The sequence below is a fragment of the Ixodes scapularis genome, unplaced genomic scaffold (assembly GCF_016920785.2).
Source record: "Ixodes scapularis isolate PalLabHiFi unplaced genomic scaffold, ASM1692078v2 PGA_scaffold1__304_contigs__length_218370807, whole genome shotgun sequence".
NCBI classification, from domain to species: domain Eukaryota; kingdom Metazoa; phylum Arthropoda; class Arachnida; order Ixodida; family Ixodidae; genus Ixodes; species Ixodes scapularis.
The window spans coordinates 62,947,107-62,966,831 of NW_024609846.1; the positions used below are offsets into that span (position 1 = coordinate 62,947,107).

At 42.3% G+C, this 19,725-nt stretch overlaps 1 protein-coding gene across 1 annotated transcript; it reads left to right on the forward strand.

Annotated features, from left to right (window-relative positions):
- The first annotated feature begins 253 nt into the window (after window positions 1-253).
- On the forward strand, window positions 254-13,489 carry LOC115310046 (monocarboxylate transporter 12-like). Its single transcript, XM_029968317.2, has 6 exons — window positions 254-344; window positions 447-457; window positions 2,225-2,411; window positions 3,694-3,837; window positions 5,744-6,586; window positions 13,221-13,489. The coding sequence occupies exons 1-6, from the start codon at window positions 254-256 to the stop codon at window positions 13,487-13,489; spliced, it is 1,545 nt and encodes a 514-aa protein (XP_029824177.2).
- The last annotated feature ends 6,236 nt before the right edge of the window (window positions 13,490-19,725 follow it).

Sequence of the window (19,725 nt, forward strand, 5' to 3'; positions counted from 1 at the left end):
CAATTGACTGACTAATGTTTTTTTTATAATATGGCATAAACTGTATTACAATATTTTTTTTTATTAATGCGCCTGTTTATCTGAATGCAAAGTGGCATGTGAAATTATTCCTTTTTTATGTCCTCCTCTTAGTTATCTCAGGTCTTTTTGCCCAACAATGGCAGGGACCTGTTCAAAAGGCCCGCAGTGTGTATTCCAAATAAATATAAACAATACTGTCACGCATGTCTATTGCACATCCGGCGTGTAAGATATGTCCTGCCACGAACGCCTACATAAAATAATTCGGAAAGAAAAAAGCCAGTTCCTGCTGATAAATGGAAAAAGAGTTAAAATTTACAGAGGTATATATGAGTTCTCTTTCGTGCAAAGCACCGTTCGGTCGTTGAGGCGAATCCCATTTGGCGGGGACTATTTGCATATGGCCGAACAATGATTTGTTAAAGAGGAAATCCAAGTAAACTCTCACACCAGACACACTCAGAACAAAGTTATTGTGAGTATCTTCTTCCATTTGAAAGTGTTTCCGGCGATAGTTTGTATTGATTTATATAAATGTATTCGCCCGCATAAGAAGCGATGGGTTATTTGCGTTGGTTAATTAAAAAAATGTTGGTCGGCTACAACCTTGAACTGTTGAGATCGAAAGGGTGTCTCTAAAAATATATTTGAAGAATCATTTCTTAAAATCCAGCATTTTTACTTTAACCTAGAACAAAATGCAAGAATAAAAACATTAAGTTCTTGAACGTATAATGCACAATCAAGAAGCAGACTGAAATATATGGCGCACCGGTTGTCCGACCTCACCACAAGTGCTGTTGGCTGGGGACTCAAGCAGCAGAATGACTATTAAGCTCAACATTGACAGACACGTCTGCTTGTCACAATAAATGAGTTATCTCGCAATAGTAACCAGAGTATGGCTGCTTTTTGTAGGTGGATACTAAATTTTTATATTTTATATTATGTGCTGTCTTGTCTCTGAGAGCCTAGATCATACGCTGGGAAGAGCTTTTATAGGGCACTGTTGCCCGCCAGTGATTATTTGCTCAGTCAGAAAGTAAAAAAAAAAAAAAGAAAACCTAGGCCAGAGCAAAATTTCTGTATACATCACCCGCAGCTCCTCGTTGACTTCCAAGCTGTTGCCGGGCGGCGCTATATTTTGTGAAATGAAAAAAAAAAAAAGAATAAATAGATGCTAGAAATTGACAGAAGAAACCTTGTACTTAATCTTGAGTATTGTTGAAAGGAACCTGATGGAATTCCGTATGTCTCTATTAGTCTCCCTCAAATCTATCCTACTTCCTCCCTTTCTGTATTTTGAGTATTTTATATGAAAATAATGACTTAAGATAAGGTGGCATCTTAGTTTTATTGCATATTTCAACATTGTCGGTTGGAGCTGAGCATAATTCCTTTCTTTTTGTGTTTAGGTCCAATTCTCCCCACTTTCTTTTCGCTACTGGGCAAGCTTCGATTTATGTTAACAGCTAAAATATGACATTTCACAACAAGCAGAAACGTAGTGGTTTTTTTCGTCAGTTTTTTCCTTTCAAAAATGTATCCCCTACACTGAGTGAGCGTCAAGAAGACATCGACATCACTCAAATCACCTCGGAGACCGAGGCTACACCTCCCTATCATTTTCCAAAGGTAAAATATTCTTAAATATTACATTAAAAAAAAGATAATACTTTTTATTTAGTTTTGGCATGCGGCTCTGTCAGCTTAAAGTTTTCTTATCATTCCATATTGTTTTACGTTTTGGTTATATCCGCATGAATACTCAAATCTTTTTTTTTTCAGAACATCGAAAAAGGTTTAGAAGAAATAATATTCAAGTGTTAATAAAGGTTAAAAAAATGCATGCATCTTGTAATTAATTATTAACGAGAAAGAAACGAAGATTGTCTGTCTAGATCGCAAATGTGCTGCACCGAAATTAATGTCATAGGTACCCAGGGCGGCATTTTTTTGGTTTGACGAATACTAAGGCTAGGTAGGTGTCGACTCAAAAAAATCTGGCATATGGTTTGTCGTTTCATTTAACTAACGTCTTCTTAAACCTTTACATTCTGTCACCCCCACTAGAGTCATAATCAAACGGAGCTTCAACATTCTATTATGCATAGTTTATATATGCTGGCCAAACTCATTGTTTTGACTTTTATCCGGGATGCTAAAGTTCGACCAAAACTCGACACACTTCGCGCGCTTTCAGCAATATGGTTGTGACAGCATCCAGAGCTGGCTCACGGCTGGAGCGTGTGCGTTTACCACCTTCTTCGCCCTGGCCCCTTTAATGTGCTCTGGATTCTTTTACGTCACCATTATGAACGAATTCAATGTGAGCCATCAAGAAGCCTCTTGGACAATCATGATTCTTGGAGGAGCGAGGGTTCTTTCAGGCAAGGCTCGTCGAATATTGAACAATAAACGTTTTCACAGAATTTATATAGACAGAACTGAATTTATTGATGTTTCTCAATGAGAACACATTTTACACTTAAAATTATCACTGAAGCAATAGAAATTTTGCTATATAATTTTACGGCAATGTTGTTTCACAGTGATTCCATTCACCTTGTACACTTAATTAGGCCCTGTTAAGGTATGGGTTTTTACCTGTATAAAAGTAAGGTGAAACAAAAGTTCGCTGGGGTAACATACTAACCCTTTTTTCAGACAAGCAGATATCTGGCTTTCTTGATCGCGTACCAAACGATTTCCGAAGTAAATCGGGAAACTGCTGCCCAAATTAGCTCATCAAAATATGCCATTATGGACGATTAAGATTTGCCTCGCAACCATTATTCTTTGTAGAGTCGTTATCATTGTAAGAGCCATATTTTTTGTGTGTGCAGCATTGCAAAATATTTATTCAAAAACAATTCTTCCAAAAGCTTAATATTTTCGTCTAAATTAAACAGAAAGTTAGAGTCATGATTTGCTTTCTAAACATGGCATGCGTCCACACCTCCGACAATGGACTTTATTTCAAATTCAGTGGATATTAGAAAAAGCATGGCATCTTCGGTAATATATGCAAAACATTAAAATATGATATTTTATATCGCACTTTTAAATAGAACTGCTGGAAATCACCCTAGGGCACAGCGATTCCTCCACGGGCATATTCACCTGGTAGAGCCCATCCATTTATGTTAAAAAATAAAAAAAAGCTGCTGTCATATTATTATATGCCACGTACATCACCAGATAAAATAAAATAATTTGTATATAGTTTTAATTTCTTCGCTTTTTTAGCACATGTATTTTATATTTACAGTCGCCGAGAGTTTTTTTTTCTTTGTAATCAGTCAAGCTTTTGCTGAAAATTAGTGTAAGCGTTATCAACTTTATATTTCAAAAGGCTGAGATCAGTAATACTCTAGGAAATCTTATTTTAGATGCTTGTTTATTAGATATTCCCATCCTCCCAGCATGACCGCATACACACTCAAACAAACTAACAAACATTATATTATTTAGGTTTCAGGAGATAGGGCACCGTTAAATGCTACTGATAAAATATTTGCGTGCCACAGATACGCTAACAAATAAATCAAACTTTGTGTTCCATCAGTAAAAATTATAGGACCAAGATAGCTTTTACTGACTGCTAGAGCCAGCTGATCTGTATAATTCATAATATGACGAATATTATACAGCTTCTCTGGTACTTTTTAGGTCTACTGGCGGCGTTTATTGGACATCGATTTACAGCAAGGCCGCTAATCATTTTCGGCGCCGTCGTTTCCTCATTAGGTGTGATGCTCAGCTTTTTTGCTCATAAACTTTGGATGCTTCATTTGACGTTAGGAGCAATTCACGGTAAGTAATTTTCGCATAAAAAGCAGAAATGTCAGAAATGTGGGGTAGCATTCGATCTCGGTCAGTAAATTTATATTTACGTTTCACTCAAACAAGAAACACGCTAGCCCGGTGTTTGCGGGAACGGTTTTAAACTTAATTTCCTGTTTGACAAATGAGTGCACTCGAGGTAATACACTCCAAAATTTATGCTAGCGCAGGGGTTTCGGTGACGCCAGAATGACGCCGAGTTCTGATTGGCTTTGGTCGGAAGGATAGTGGGTAGGCCTCAAGGCATCTAGCATTAATATCTACCCACTATTTTTTTTATCAGCCAATAAGAGCTTGGCCTTCTGACACCATTGCACCCCTGCGCAGGAAGCAGACTAACTTGCACTCCGGAAAAGTTGCACTTATCAGAGCTGTATGCAAATTTTTGCGGGAATATTTTTGAGTCGTTTCTTGGTGGAAGATCCTTTCCATCCCATCTGGTCGTCTAAACATTTGTGGCCAATAAATTAATATGACTAAAAAGAACCATATAAATTAAGGAAATAATTGCCAACATGTACGCCCATGGATATTAAAACTTGATACTATGATTATAAATTTTATTATTTGTAATGCTCATTTATATGAAACGGGCGGCGAAGCCCACCACATCTGTTTAACAAATATAAGCAGAAAATTTCCCCTACATTGCCAGAGCCGAAAATCAATTTTATATTACAACCTCGTCTGCGTGGCATCAGGTGTCAAGAATATGCGACACTGCTCTCTCATATAAGAGTTGCTAACCTTCTCGATTGCAGCGATGTAAGCAACTCTGACAAGTGATGTGCGCCAATAATAAAAGTAGTTCGAGCTCATTCACACAATATTGATTTCTCGGACATTAAGTGTGAAAATTAAGTTCCACCCCTCCAATAAGAATAAGATACGATGAATATACGGCATTCTAAATGTAGTGCTGTGTGATATATGGTTTAAGTAATTACAAAGGAAGTGTGGTAATATAATAATAAAAGATAAAATATTTCGCGTTGATTATGTTTAGTTTAATCATTTTTGAAGATGCCGTAGTTCTAAACTCCACCAATAAAACTGACAGTTATGTGAATGGCGGAAAATTACTGGAAACAAATCTTTTATAAAGCTCAAGTTGTCAGCATTAGGCTTCGAGGAGCTGTCTCTTAGCAACTCTGCTGGAATTCTGAGAGGTTGTATAATTAATGTCTATATTTTTTTGCTCTTTAAATATATTGTCGTTCTCCACTGGAGGTTTGCCGAAATAGGTCAGAGAATAAAAAACATTCGCTTATTCAAGCCAGTTAAAAATATGACTCAATTTAAGCACAACGTGTATGCAAATCTGTGCCTTGATGTTTGTTGTTAAACAAGCTATAAGTGTTCGTTTAAGTATGTTGAATTATGGTCTAGTGTCTGGAACAATCTGTGGAATAAATGGTTTTCGATGAAATATTGAAATATCAAAATTCTAATACATTTTTTTACTATGACGCCGAGTGAAATACGGCCCACAGGAACCTTACTATCTTTTGTCAAGAAAGGCATAGATTAACAATTTTGTAAATGTAGACCACAAAATACATTGAAAAAAAAAAAGAGTTCTGTGGAAGAAAAGACTATACAGGTCCAAATGTTTATTTAATGCTTATGAATGTTTTATGAATGCCATGTAAGTTATTTCAGGCGAACATTGCGATATTTACTTTTGTTCATTTAAATTCTCATTTCAATGCATGCGCCGAGGCGTTTATGTCAAAGAAAGTTAGACATGTGATGGTAAAAAGTATGATAAATGAGCTAGGTCATTTAATATAATGCAGTCATGCACGTCAAATATAACACAAAGTATGATATTGTTCTCCAAAGATTTGACGATGTTTTCTCTTTTTTGATGCAGGATTCGGAAGTGGCATTGTTTATGCGATGAACCCAGTTGTTATCAGTGAGCACTTTGACAAGTACATGGCTCTCGCCACAGGAATCAACTTCGCAGGATCCCCTCTTGGAAGTTTTATTTTCCCAAAACTCCTCGAACAACTAGTGCAGGTGTACGGCTTTCACAGCGCCATGCTCATTTTTGGGAGTATCTTGCTCAACGCGTTGGCGTTCAGCTTGTTCCTTCGTCGACCTCATTGGCTCGTACCGCAGAACCTTGAGCATATACCTAAACAACCAGGGGAGTCGAAGTTCCAAGGCGCCAATGAACCCTATACCATCTCAGGCCAGATGACTCTGCGGGGTGGCCAATCGAAGCAGAAGGTAGAATCAATGCAAGGATCGCTTGTTATTTTCAAGGCTCCGGTGTTCTACTTAATTACCTTCTCATTCATTGCATTTTGCCTAAGCTACGACTGCTACAATTCCCTGTTCCTTGATTTTACCATTGGTCGGGGAATAAGTATGTCCAATGCTGTAACCATGACGTCCATTTGCTCCTTGGCTGACCTCGCCGGAAGATTGATCTTACCGGCATTAACTGACAAAAAACTGGTCGAAAGGAAGACATCTGTGACGGCTCTGCTTACATTGCTGGGATGTTTCTATATTGCGATGTCTTTTGCAAGTGGCTTTTGGGTCATATTTACATTTACAATGGCAATAGCTGCCCTTCTCGGCTGTGGTGTCGTGCTCTTTCCTGTGCTTCTTGTCGAACACGTCGGTTTGGACAACATATTTATGGCTACAGGCATGCTGACGGCTCTCACAGCAGTTTTTTCATTTTTTAAACCATTCTTGATCGGTAAGTTTTTTGACACAGTTATAGCGTTCTAAAAACTTGAGTATTATAACTATTAACATTATTATTGTCTTACTCTTGTTTTTGTTTATTACTATTACTTGAGAACACTACCCCCTCAACTAAACGAGCTTTTGTTTGTGTGTTTAAAACTTAAAAACAATGCACTGATAAAAAAATTTACTTAACATATAAGAGAGCGTTATTGAATGTATCAATATCACCAGAGTGGCAGTATTATTTTTTAATCATTCCATTGTAGAACTACGTGCGAATCTTACATCAGACTTACAATATTTCAAAATGTACCCTTCTCGCTTGAAAGTTAATTCTTCTCGGCTTCAAAATGAAACATATTTCTTTAACCCTTAAAATCTACAAAAGCTTTGGTTTCATTAAAAAAACAAAAAAACAAAAAAAAAGAAGAATTAAAAAGCTATGGCACATTCTTAGAAGTTTGCTTGGGACCTTTCGTATTGAACAGTACTCGGAATATGCCCGTTTCCAAAAAACACGCGACCCCAGGTTCAACAAACCATTTTCGAGCCCAGTCGCTGAGTTTGAGGCTAGACTCTCACAGGCGTCCCTCCTAACCCTAACCGAGTGGACTGTGATTTCAATAGGCGCAGCCTGCGTAGACGCAGTTTCAAACGCTGCTGGCGGCTAAATTCTCGTCTTTTCTCGCTGTATTTTGTGCTTCGTGGTACATGTATTTTTCCAAGGACATTGAGAAAGCATTTTACCATGTTTAAAAAAAAAGACAAAAAAAAACTGAACTACTTTTGTTGGGTACGCGTGCGACAGAACGAATGCGGCTGGAATGTATAGTTATATTATTTGCGTTTTTTTCTTACGATAAGTTTTGACGGCGCCGTGGGATTCGCCGCATGTGAAACGACAAAGCGCTTTGTTGTCAAAAATAAATTGCAACAGAAGAGGGCCGAAAGGCATGCATTTTTCACGCTCACAAATAACGTGTTTACCGATTGACAGGACACGGACATACAATTGAGGGAGTGTTAAAATTCTAACAATATATCGTACGCACCACACGATGCAGCGTTATCCGAAAAGAATTTATTTGAGAAAGTTCTCAAATAACACAGTCACAATCGACGACAGTCACATCTTGACGATCGGACGCAATCCGAGATGACTTCATTTCGGGGCACGTTTTGGGGAGAGCTTCCTTTTTTCACAACCGCTCCAAGGCAAAGGAACGAACGCGACTGGCCCGTTTCCCACCCCAACCCGGACAACTATTTTTGAAAACGACTGAGGATTCTACGCGGATTACCTGTAAGGGGGGGGGGGGGGGGGGGGGAGAACAATGTTCGCAAAATCGCGTCGAGGGTCGTTCGACGTCCTTCACCTCCTTCGTTTTCTGTGAATGTAAAGCTGAAAAACTTGAATGGCTGGCTTTTACCATACTTATTTCTCGCAATGGAAGATAACACAAAAAGAGTACGCAGCACGCATAAAAAAAAAAAAAAAACTAAGCGGAAGTTTTCAAGAAAGGAGAGAAAATGTCGAATGCAAAACCGCAAAATCTTAGGTAGAGAACCGCGCTGAGCGGGTCTTTACAGTCCAAGAGAGAGGCAGAAAATGTCCAGCTGATAAAGGGCGCGAGAGTCGCACCAGCTGCATTAGCATCAGTAACATATGTGAGACTTTGATTTGGTGATGCGGTTGCCGCTACTTGTGGCAGAGCAGAGCTTGGGGGTTCATGACGACAGGCTGCGTTGTTTAGCTCACTCCATAGTGGTGCATCCTCGTCGGGTTCATGTTTGGTCTGCAGAGGCTCGGCCGTCGCATGCGGAGGATCAAACTGCGAGACAGCCGACCGTGTGAGGATGAAGGCACGCTGCTCACATCCGACCTTTTTTTTTTTTTTTTTTTTTTTTTGAGCGTTATTGAAGGGTTTTTGAGACTTTGGGAACAAGAAAAATATTTAATGAATGAAAATAAAGTAAATAATGGAGGGATGGCTGAGTGAAGGCTGATGGCTCGTCATGGCTGGCTGGCGTTCTTCTACTTCTTCTACTTCTTTTCCTGTCTCTCAGGCCATATGAGGCACGTTCGGCGCTGTGGGCAGGCACGCTGCTCACATCCGATCTTTTTTTTTTTTCAGGGTTATTGAAGGGTTTTTTGGCAATCAGTTAAACCCTGGGACTAAGCTTGGCATGGAAAACGTAGTTTATCACGTGGATTGAGGTTCGAGAGGACGAACTTCGAGGGGACTGAGTTCGAGAGAACGGCCGGGGTCCGGCCGGGTCCTTTATGAGCCCGTCTCGGGCTCTGTTGTTGCATTGAAATCGTTACAGGGACAAATCTTAGTCGTGTGGTCGTTTCGGTTGTGTCCGGTGCTGTTGTGGTCCCTGGTCTGTTGGGTAGGCTGTGGATCTTGCGTTCCGGTTCAATGAGGGTACGGCTTGCATACTCAGTGAAAATCTCTTTGCCATTCTGCCTCTGAGAGAGGACAGCACCAAGGGCTGTGGCTGTGCCATCTGTAGCAACAGGTGTTGGCGCAACAGCATCGAATTGTCCAAGGATTGGCGCCGAGGTGAGGGCTACACGAAAGGTCTCAATTGCTTGTTGACACTCCAGTGTCCAGTTGAACTCAGGTCTTCGGATAACAGCTTGCCGGGGGCAGCAATCTTCGAAAATTCTTTAACGAATCTCCTATAAAAGTTGGCTGTCAGAACCCTGGAGAGCAGTTGCTTTGAGGTCCATGGTATAGGAATGCGTAGCATGGCTCCAACTTCGGAGGCGTCTGGCTCTTTTCCTTTGTCGAAAATCAGGAACCCAAGAAACTTAACAAAGGCCACGGCAAACTTGCATTTCGTTAACGAAATCTTGAAGCCGGCGAGTTGGAGAAGGCTCATAGTGTCATCCAGACGGTCCAAGAATTCCAAGAATCCAACGGCAAACACAATGATGTCGTCCAGGTACGTCCTGGCTTCTGACTTGGTCTGTCTAGGTTGCAGACTTGTAAAAACTTTATTCATTGCCTGTTGGAATGTTGCTGGTGCGTTTTTCAATCCAAAGGGCATTCGGGTCCATTTGAATGTACCATAATGCGTAATGAACGTACTCTTGTCTTGGTCGGACTCCCTGACACGAATTTGCCAGTAGGCAGAACACAAGTCCAGGACCGCGAACAAAGAGCATCCTGCAAGATCGTCTAGGATGTCGTCGGCCCGGGGAAGCGGTTGCAGGACGTTGATCATCATCTTGTTTAATGGGATGTAGTTGACACACCGTCTCTTCTTATTTTTCTGTGTGACCATAATGGCTGTAAATCCCCATGGTCCCGAGAATGGCTTGGCGATACCCTTGTCTAGAAGCGTGACGACCTGGGTCTCAAGGAATTGTCTATCCGTCGCCGTGTAGCGATATGGCTGTCGTCCATATGGTTTTGCCTCAGGTACAAGGTCAATTTGATGTTCAATGCCCTCATAGAGGCCAATGTCGAGAAGGTCACGCGGGAAGAGGTCAGTGTGGAGGAGCAAGATTTGTTTCACATCGTGTTGTTGTTTAGTCGTGAGCTGGGAGCCGATGCAAACGCCATCAAGAGTAGTTTCACTTGATACGGATGCATATGAATGTGAGCCATATGTGAGGCTTTGATTTGGTGATCCGGTTGCCGCTAGTTGTGGCGGAGCAGAGGTTGAGGGCTCATGACAACAAGCTGCGTTGTTCAGCTCACTAAATAGTGGTGCATCCTCGTCGGGCTCAAGTTTGGTCTGCAGAGGCTCGCCGTAGCATGCGGAGGATCAAACTGCGAGAGAGCCGACCGTGTGAGGATCACGGCGTTGGACATCCTTGGTAAAAGTTCTTCTCTAAATTGTACAACCGTGTTTCTGTTGGGTAGGCAAATGATAGGCAGCTCTGGGGGCCTAATGTCAAGCTCGGCTTGTGCGATGCGAAACCAGTCTTCTCCCAATATGAGAGGTAAGGCGTTTCTTTCGAGGACTGCTGCTTTGGCTGTGGCTGACATTGGTCCAATTGTAATCAGGAGTGGGACCACACCTTTTGGAGTGACAGAAGCGCCGCCAACGACGAGCAATGGTGGTTTTGTCCATGGCAGTAGGGCGAGTTCGTTGACAAGGCTTGCAGTGGTGACTGTTATGCTGGAACCACTGTCAGGAAAGGCGCTTACTGTGCCAACTCCAGTTGTGAGCAGCAACGACTGGGCACTTCAGCTGAGAACCTTGCAAAACATCTAGCTGGCTAACTAGAGCTGTAGGTTCATGTGGCGTTTTTGGCTTGGAATGATTTGGAGGCTCTTTTGGCTTGTTACACTTGCTTGCGAGATGGACAGGCTTTTTGCAATTGTAGCAGATGGCTTCTTTTATGTCTTGTCCCGGTCGGTATGCTGGGGAACCATATTCTGCGGAAATTGTATTGTACCTGGCTTCCTGTTGGTTGGGAGGCATATCCGCGATGCGCGTACGGCCAGTTTGTGATGTGGTAGGCGTACAATAGAAGTGCGTGGTTGAGCCGCTTGCTGAGAAACGTCCATCCCGGCCTGGCTTTGGGAATGTGGGTGTGCGGGCCAGACGGGAATGGTCTATCGTTCGGTCCACTTCGGACACAATGTTCAGGAAGTCGTCCACTGTTCGGGGTCGGTGGACAGCAATGAATGTGGCGATCTGATCATCACGAATGCCTTGAACAAGGTATTCAATACGTTCCTTGTCAGTGATGGGGACTGGACATCGCGACATGATCTTGAGCTTGGCGAAGGCATACTGCTGAAGGCTATCGCCAGGTTTCTGGGTGAGGGCTGTTACCTTCTGTTGCCACTGAATGAGTGAAAGTTGCTGGCCGAATTGTTCTTTCAGTCCGGCTGTCCAAATGGTCCAGGTGGTAAGTTGTCGCCCTGTTGACGCATGCCAGTCAGCAGCGACACCACGTAGCTTCCCTTGGGCGATGGCTAAAAGAGTGGGGTCTTTCCATCTTGCAAGGCGCTGAGTGCGTTCAAGCTCTTCAATCCAGTGCTTGAATGTAGGAGTGCCGCCTCCGTTGAAAGTGGGCAGCGAAGCTGATAGATCTTGCAGAGTTGTCATGTGCACTTGGTTCGCTTGATTGGCTAGCATCGTCATCATTACGGCCATGTTCTGGTGAAGGAATGCGGCCATGCGCTGCATGTTCTCAGCTTCGTCTGTGGTAAACGCTGGCATAGTCGGGAATAGCGTTGCAGGAGCTAGTGCGTTTGGCGGGTTTTGGGTGGCATCAGTCAAAAGCCTGTCAATAAGCTCTTCCTTGTTTCCGATTGTGCTAAGGTTTCGGCGTTGAAGTTCTATTTTGAGGAACTGAACGCTCAGGGTCGCGAGATCTTCGGATGTAGCGTTACCCTAGTTGATAAGTGACATCGTTGTTCTGGGCGGGCGATGGGCAAAGGGGAGGCTGGTAGGCTTAAAAATGGCTTCGCGTTCGGCTACGCGGATGAAAGCGGGCAGGCAGGCTTACGTGGCGATTAGGTGGCGAAGGCAGGTTGAGGGCGTCGACTGCGCCATATGTAAGACTTTGGGAATAAGAAAAATGTTTAATGAATGAAAATAAAGTAAATAATGGAGGGACGGCTGAATGAAGGCTGATGGCTCGTCATGGCTGGCTGGCGTTCTTCTACTTCTACTTCTTTTCCTGTCTCTGAGGCCATATGAGGCACGTTCGGCGCTGTGGGCAGGCACGCTGCTCACAGTCTAGCTGATATAGGTCGAGAGAGTCGCACCAGCTGCATTAGCATCAGCAACATGGCGGCGGCCTAGGAGCGATTTTTGGAAAGGTGTATCTAGAGCACTATATAGCTCCTTCGCAGCAGAGTACCGCAATCTAGAACGCCGTCTCTCGGCGACTAGCGGCGAATGCCCGGGGGTTCCAACTACGGCCACAAATGCATGGGGATCGAACGGGAGTAAATCGCTGCTTCCCGATTATTTTTGCGATCTATGGAACGACAATAGTTTTGGACATAATAAGGGAATAGTTTACAATAATTTGCGCTACGTTGTGCGCCGTGGAATAACTTAATTTCTTTTTTAAAAATTGTCTGAGCAGCATCATTCAGCAGACGACGCGGCGACGTCACACATTTCACGTGACCCGCTCCGGCCAATCCATAAAGTCCATCTCCGCTGCGTAAATCAATCGTCTGCTTCAAACGCCATTGCTTTGGAAATTGCCTTCGCAAAATTTGCACACGCATCCAATATTATTAAAACTTTGATAAAGTGATAAATGTTTTACCAACTTCATGACAGACTAGTTTTGAAAGTGTGAACTCGGCGTTTATTTTTTAATCAGCCGTGCTGAGTCGATCTCCATGTATTCTCCCATAGGGCGGGCCGCCTCCTGGAACCCTGAGTACCACGTGACTCGCGCCGAGCTGCTCTGTCGGCCATGTTGTCGGCGAAACACGCGGATCAAAGGATTGCGCTACCCTGCTCCGTAGGAGCTATATAGTGCTCTAGGTGTATCAGGAGGTGCTAATGGTTAATAACTCTGACAATATTCGTTTCTGAACATCTTCGAGCAAAATAAAAACTGGCTGCATGTATTTTATGTTTCACGACAGGATTGTCCGTGCGATGTTTGGTATACCGGTAAATTGAAATGATATTTTTACGAACAGGCTATTTCCGGGATTCTTTGGGAGAATACGACTTGTTGTTCGTCGCCTGCGGCTGCGGAGCAATCTTGGCTTCAGTGACGTGGGCCACGATATCGGTAGTAAGATGTACCACAGAACGACACGAATGGACGATCGACCATGAGAATGACGAAAGAGTTATTTCGGATGGAACCTACGTGCACATTTCTTGGGTGGCTCATAAGGACGACGGCAAGCACGCCTATCAAAGACGAACATCGGTTTACACAGCAGCGCTTGTATTTTACTAAATTATATACATACCGTCTTTTTAACGAAAGGAGAACTTGAAATAAAAAAAAAGTTTTATTACGAATGTCTTTATCTACCTTGTCAACGTAAGGGCACGAAGGCGGCATAAATATCACGAAACCATTTACATAAACTTAACTTATTTGCTTTACAAATATTTGTCTTTTCCAGCACATGTGGATCGGTGATTTAAATCAAAGCCTCAAAATAGGCCATAACAGCTGTTTTGTTCTATAAGACGATCCGGCTCCGCACTATTCAATGCTTTATTGTAGGCTATATATCTAGGACACGCCATGCCACATATTAAAGGAAATAGCTCGAAACACTAACAGACGAAGGGACACCAGATTGTGGCGTTCCTTGACGGGGAGCACGTAATCCAGACCCATTTCATTGCTGATGGATCGGCCTGAAATTACTGGCGAAACGCTTGCGCAGCGGTAAATGGGGAAGTTTCGTAGCTATGTTGTGTCTTAGTTTCAGCAACCGGTCTTTGTCACCTTAGCTTCACTAGCGAATCGAGCAAAGCAAATATGTTATTTGGAGAATTTAACCTAACATATGTTTGTCTATTTTGACCTAGGGTAGTATAAATATTGAAATGGATGTACCAATAAAATAAACTTGATTAACGAGGGAACTGGAACGGTCTTCCCGACGCCATCGTCAACATATCTGATAAAAAAAATGTTTCGCAATGCCCTCTCGAATCATTTTTTTTCCCATGATCCCCCACTGCATCCTGAAAATTGCTGTTTTGTTGTTCTATTGCCTTTTTTACTCTGTCATTTTTGCTTCAAAATGAACTTTTGTATTGTCATTGTTATTATTTGTAATCATTTAGTTTGAATCATTGCTTTTTGGGTTCTTGTCGCGCATGCTAGCATTATAACTTCATTTTCACATCCGTTTTCTTTTATCTACATACTTTCGCTTTGCATTTGCTTTCTTTCCCTGTAATCCAAGATTTTTTTTTTCCTCGGAGCGCGCGTTTCTGTGTGTGTGGTTTATTTTTTTTCTATTTCTTTTTTTTTTATTGACTTTGTTTCTATTCTTTTGTTCTGATTGATACTTACCCTGAATGTACTCCCCATCATGTAATGCCCTTAATTGGGCCTTTGAGGTACCATGAATAAATAAATAAATAAATAAAGAATATGTTTGAGTGCACGGGAGTCCCGGAATGTCGGACATGTTTTAGTTTTTCAGTTTCCTGCGTTTGAGATGCAGTAAAGTCGCGGACAGCTTGAGAATGCAGACGTTATAGCGTCAAAAAGGATCTATCTGGTCCCCAGTGAAAGGTTGCGTATTAATATATACCACAAGTTTTGGCTTCATAGTTTACAACTAGAATATCAGTCGCGAGCAATCTACTCAAAAAGGGTAGGATGTCCAAATTCCTAGTTGAATTGGAGAAAGTGGCTGGTCATTTGCGCCCAGATTTGTCTATCAAACATACTTTTCTTATTATCAAGGGACATCGGGACTAACCCTGGTCCAGATACTAGACTCAATACTTCAGACAGTGCAAATGATTGAACAAGGGCAGTCTCAGTTATTAACGGAAATAAGGACATAAAGGAAAAACAAACTCACACGATGGGCTTGTACACGAGTTAAACTTAGCAATTACACTTTAAGAAAAAGGGGAGCGCGACTTAGTCCCCGAAAGGAGCAAGTGCGTTGACACTACCATTAGTCCCCTCGGGGACTGACGGGAAGGGAAGTAACAGTTGTGCCCCTCCATTAGTCTCTCGCACTAGCACCGTTGGGACTAACTGTTACACCGTTTCAATTGCACCTCGAGGACCAACCGTTAGGCCCTTGCACTTGGTCCCCTGGGACCAACTTTTACACCGTTTCAAATGAACCCCGAGGACCAACTGTTAGGAACTTGCACTTCTCGATCTTGTCTTTACATCCGCACCTCAAACAATCACTTCCCTTTCCTGCTCAGCTGGCCTCTGTGATCATTGTTTGTTTCAATTTTTTCTTTCCCTACGTCCCCATACCCGTAGCCCTAGTAGAAAACAAATTCGGGTGTACAACAAGACTATAACTACGGCGGAATTAACACCGGTCTCTGGTCCTTCATTGAATCATTTTCTGAAGCTTTCTCTGCAAGATTTATTGACGACAACTGGACCTTAGGCAAAACAAAAATAAACGATTTAATTAATACCTTTATCCCACTTGTCAAGAATAGGTCTGACACGAATCATCCCTGCTATAATCGTCAACTCGAGACCCTACGGAATAAAAAGAAAAGACTCTACTATCAGCTAAGCGACTGGCAACAGACATCGCTTAGTCACGCTACTTCAGTGTTAACAAAGAATATGTCACACGCTTGCGACAGATAAAAAAAAACGCGTTTTTATGATGATCTAATTTCAAATACTGAAAAGAAATACTAGAAAATTTTGGCGACTCATATCACCTAACGAAAACCCCTGTGCCATGCGATTAACAAGTGACGAAGCTACGCGTATTCTAGACGCTGATAACCCGACGGTCCTTCACAACCAGTTGGAATCAGTCTTCACCATTGAAGACACGGACAACATTCCTCCAGTTGTTGAAGTCGACTGCCCTTTTTAAAGGTGCCTATCGCTATCTCTGCACACGGCATTGAAATGCTTATCGACAACTTAAAAATATCTCTGTCCACTGGCCACGACAATATAAATTCAAAAAATATTAAAGAACACCAAAGAAATATTCAGTAAAATTCTGTGTACTCTTTCAACAATCCCTAGCCGCAGGTCGAATTATCACTGATTCGAAGATTTCCAAGATTATCCCGATGCACAAAAATGTTTACCGTGGCCTATTTGGAAACTATTAGTTTATATCCTTGACGAGCGTAGCATCCAAATTTTTCCAGCACATCAAATTCTCCCACACAGTATCTCATCTAGAAAATAACAATTTTGGTTTTATGAGAAGCAGTATGGTTTTGTAAAGGGTTTTCGTGCGAATCGCCACTAATGGAATTCACTCAGGACATTCACATAAACATGAACCAGTGCACTCAAACTGATGCCATTTTCTTATTTTTGTCCAAAGCATATGATCGTCTTCCTTATTGCCGAGTACTCGATGAACTCTCTTAACTTCGCATTGACCCTCTTACACTCTCCTGGATATGTAACTTCTTAGCACTACGACGCCAATACACAGTGTGTGGTAACTGCCAATCTAACACGTCTCAGGTAATTTCTGGTGTGTCACAAAGAACCGTGCTCGGGCCTCTTCTTTTTTAATATACGTGAACGACTTACCCGATTCCATCTCGTCCAAAACACGCCTCTTTGCAGATGACTATGTTACGATCACATCATCCTCCAGCAAGACATAAACTCCATTAGTGCTTGGTGAAACAATTGGCTTATGTCTCTGAATGGTTAAAAATGTAATCTAGTAACTTTCAGTCGCAAACAATCGCTATCGCTTCATTCCTATCTTTTATGCAGCTCACCCCTCTCATCCTCATCCTCTTACGAATACCTTGGCGTTTATCTCTCTGACAACCTACCCTGGTTTAACCATATCGATGTCATTACAAGTTCTCTATCCAAAACACGTGGATACTTGCGACGCCACCTTTTCTCAGCCCCCCCTCCTTCTACGCAAGTTAGCGTACGAGACTTTCGTTCGCCCTATACTTGAATTTGCTTCCGCTGTATGGAACCTCCACCAGAAATACCTTATCAATCAGAATGAAAGCATCCAAAATCGTGCAGTTCGTTTTATAACATCAACCTACTCTCGCCAAACAAGTGTCTCCTTTCTTAAAAACCCTATCCTCTTGCCACCACTTGAAATACGCCGCACCGCTGCCCTTTTAGGCATCATTCATAAATGACGCTATTCTAACCCTAACGTTTTCGCCCCCCTGCTTTGAGCCCGCTAACCGAAAATCTTGCCGTCTAGCTACCAGCCGACGTTATAAGCGCACTTTTGATGATTTATCTGCCTTCAATAACTCCTTACTGCCACGCGCAATCATGCACTAGAATTCTTTTTCTGATCACATAACCGCACTTTGCGACCATACGGCATTCCGAGTAGCTGTTTTAGATTCTTTAAGTGCTATTTAGTTTCGGTTTACAGTGATTCCCTTGCCCACACAATGAAGGGTTATATGTGCCTGGACCCTAAAATTTGTATAATACCTAATTTGTTAAAGTGTTTTTTTCAGTGGTGATATTGCTATCGTGTTGGCACTCTTCTTTTTTTTCTCTTTTAAGTGTTGACTATACTGTAATTTGACCAAATCCCCCCATTTTGAATTAATAAATAAATAAACAAATAAAAAATGTCTAATGTCTAATTGACGAGATTTTGAACCGCCAAACATCTAGAGGCCGTCATTTTGCTTTAGAATCACCAAAGTGTTTATTGTGTTAATAAATACAAAATAATTTAATTTTCTACAGTCGCGTAGGATATGACAAAACTCAAGCGAGCCCCAGGCTTCGAAGATCTCTGGTAATATTCCAACGGAAGAAAACTCATTTGTACTCGAGGATATCGTGTGATAGCAGCATTTTAGCGGCTGTTTGATCTTTGTCGTTGCCCCGATTTTAGGATTTTCATATCAACATAGAAAGTAGTAGTGATGGGCGAAATAAAAACTAAATAGCTTACAATTATTTATTCCACGAACTAGTTATCGAATGCCTCAAATGCTTATTGCTAAACCTACCGAGCTGGCGGTTTCAGTCACGCATGATTTTACCGTTTGTCGCGGAATGCCTCTACATTCGGCGCTGAAATGAGCATGGACTCAGCGATAGCTGGTCATGCAGAAAGTGAAAACTATAATTGCACAGCCGCTGAAGCATCCGTAATGTTTGGTCTTTGCTCTGAAAGATAGCTATGCAGATTTTCGGAACCATACGCTTGCCTGGGTTTTGCTGTCTTGTACGCGACTGTGTTCGTCGCTGGCTGTGTTCGTCGGTGGCGAAATGATATCTACACGACAAACGTCTGTATAACATTTCGAAGCTTCTATATTTCGTTTTAAAGGAGCTGTGCAACAATATTCAATTGGAATGTTTTTCTCTCTACACGAGCTTACTGGCACACCTGGGGCTCAAGGATGCTCACACGCAACGCCATTGGCCAAGAAACTCCTTTGTTGCGGTGTAATTTCAAGGACAAAATCGATCATTTTTATTCAATCTCTCCTTTGCAAAATTTGATGACGTCACTCGGGGATCGCAGTACACCCAAGTGACGATATTTGAATGCGGTTCATAGATTGGACCCGAGCATTGCGTGGGCACTCGACTTGGGCTCGTGACAATTGCTAGCTCGAGAAGCATTCGGGTTGTGACCCGTGTCCAATCGCTGCAACGACGACAACAGCCGAGCCATAACAATGCCTGGAACTCAGCGCGTGTCCTGCGCTTTGCCAACCCCAGCGCGTGGCTATGATCAACACTGGCGGCATATAATCGGCTCCAGATCACGTGGCCGCTTGTTCTGGCTGCGAGTTGAGAGGGTGAACGCTGCTCGTTTTTCTTAAATTTTTTTTCTGGACTTCTATTGCGTGGGGTGAAAAACGAACGCGTGTTTCATAGGTCATTAACGTTAGGGATCCGTTTTAAGCGGTATTTGCGCAAAGTACAAAAATTGTTGCATAGCTCCTTTAAGTGCAGACGCAGCCGCCGCTACGAGCTAATGGAAGAAATCAAGCAGTGCCAAAAACAAAGTCAGTGGGCCTCCTTTGTATATAATAGGTTCAGCAAGAATAGAACACGTAAAGAAGCATAAACACCCTGATTATACGCTTTTGACATTGTTCGATTGGTTCCATCAGCTTGTATATACTCGACTGTGTGTGAACATATCTTGAAAAAAAGAATAGGTTCTATAACAAAGTTAATAACCATTCGAGGCTAGAAGAAAGACACCAGGACTTCCGTCAGCTATAAACAGCACTGTATAGGTCTCAGCGCGCGGGCACACAAGTGGACACAGGCGTAAGATAGCAGCGTAAATGCCCACGCGCGGTGCAAATAAAAATGTTGCCGAAGTATGTGGAACCTTAAAATACACGTGCAACAATTTTCGGCCTTCGGCGGAATAGTTATGGGAGTTAGTTTCTGTCAATTCTAGAATGAAGAACAAAACACCATTTTCGCTTGGGCGCGCTCTGTTCTTTTTTCATCTCAAAATTAAACAATTGGAAGTTCGTGAAATCTCTCAACACCTACGCCCT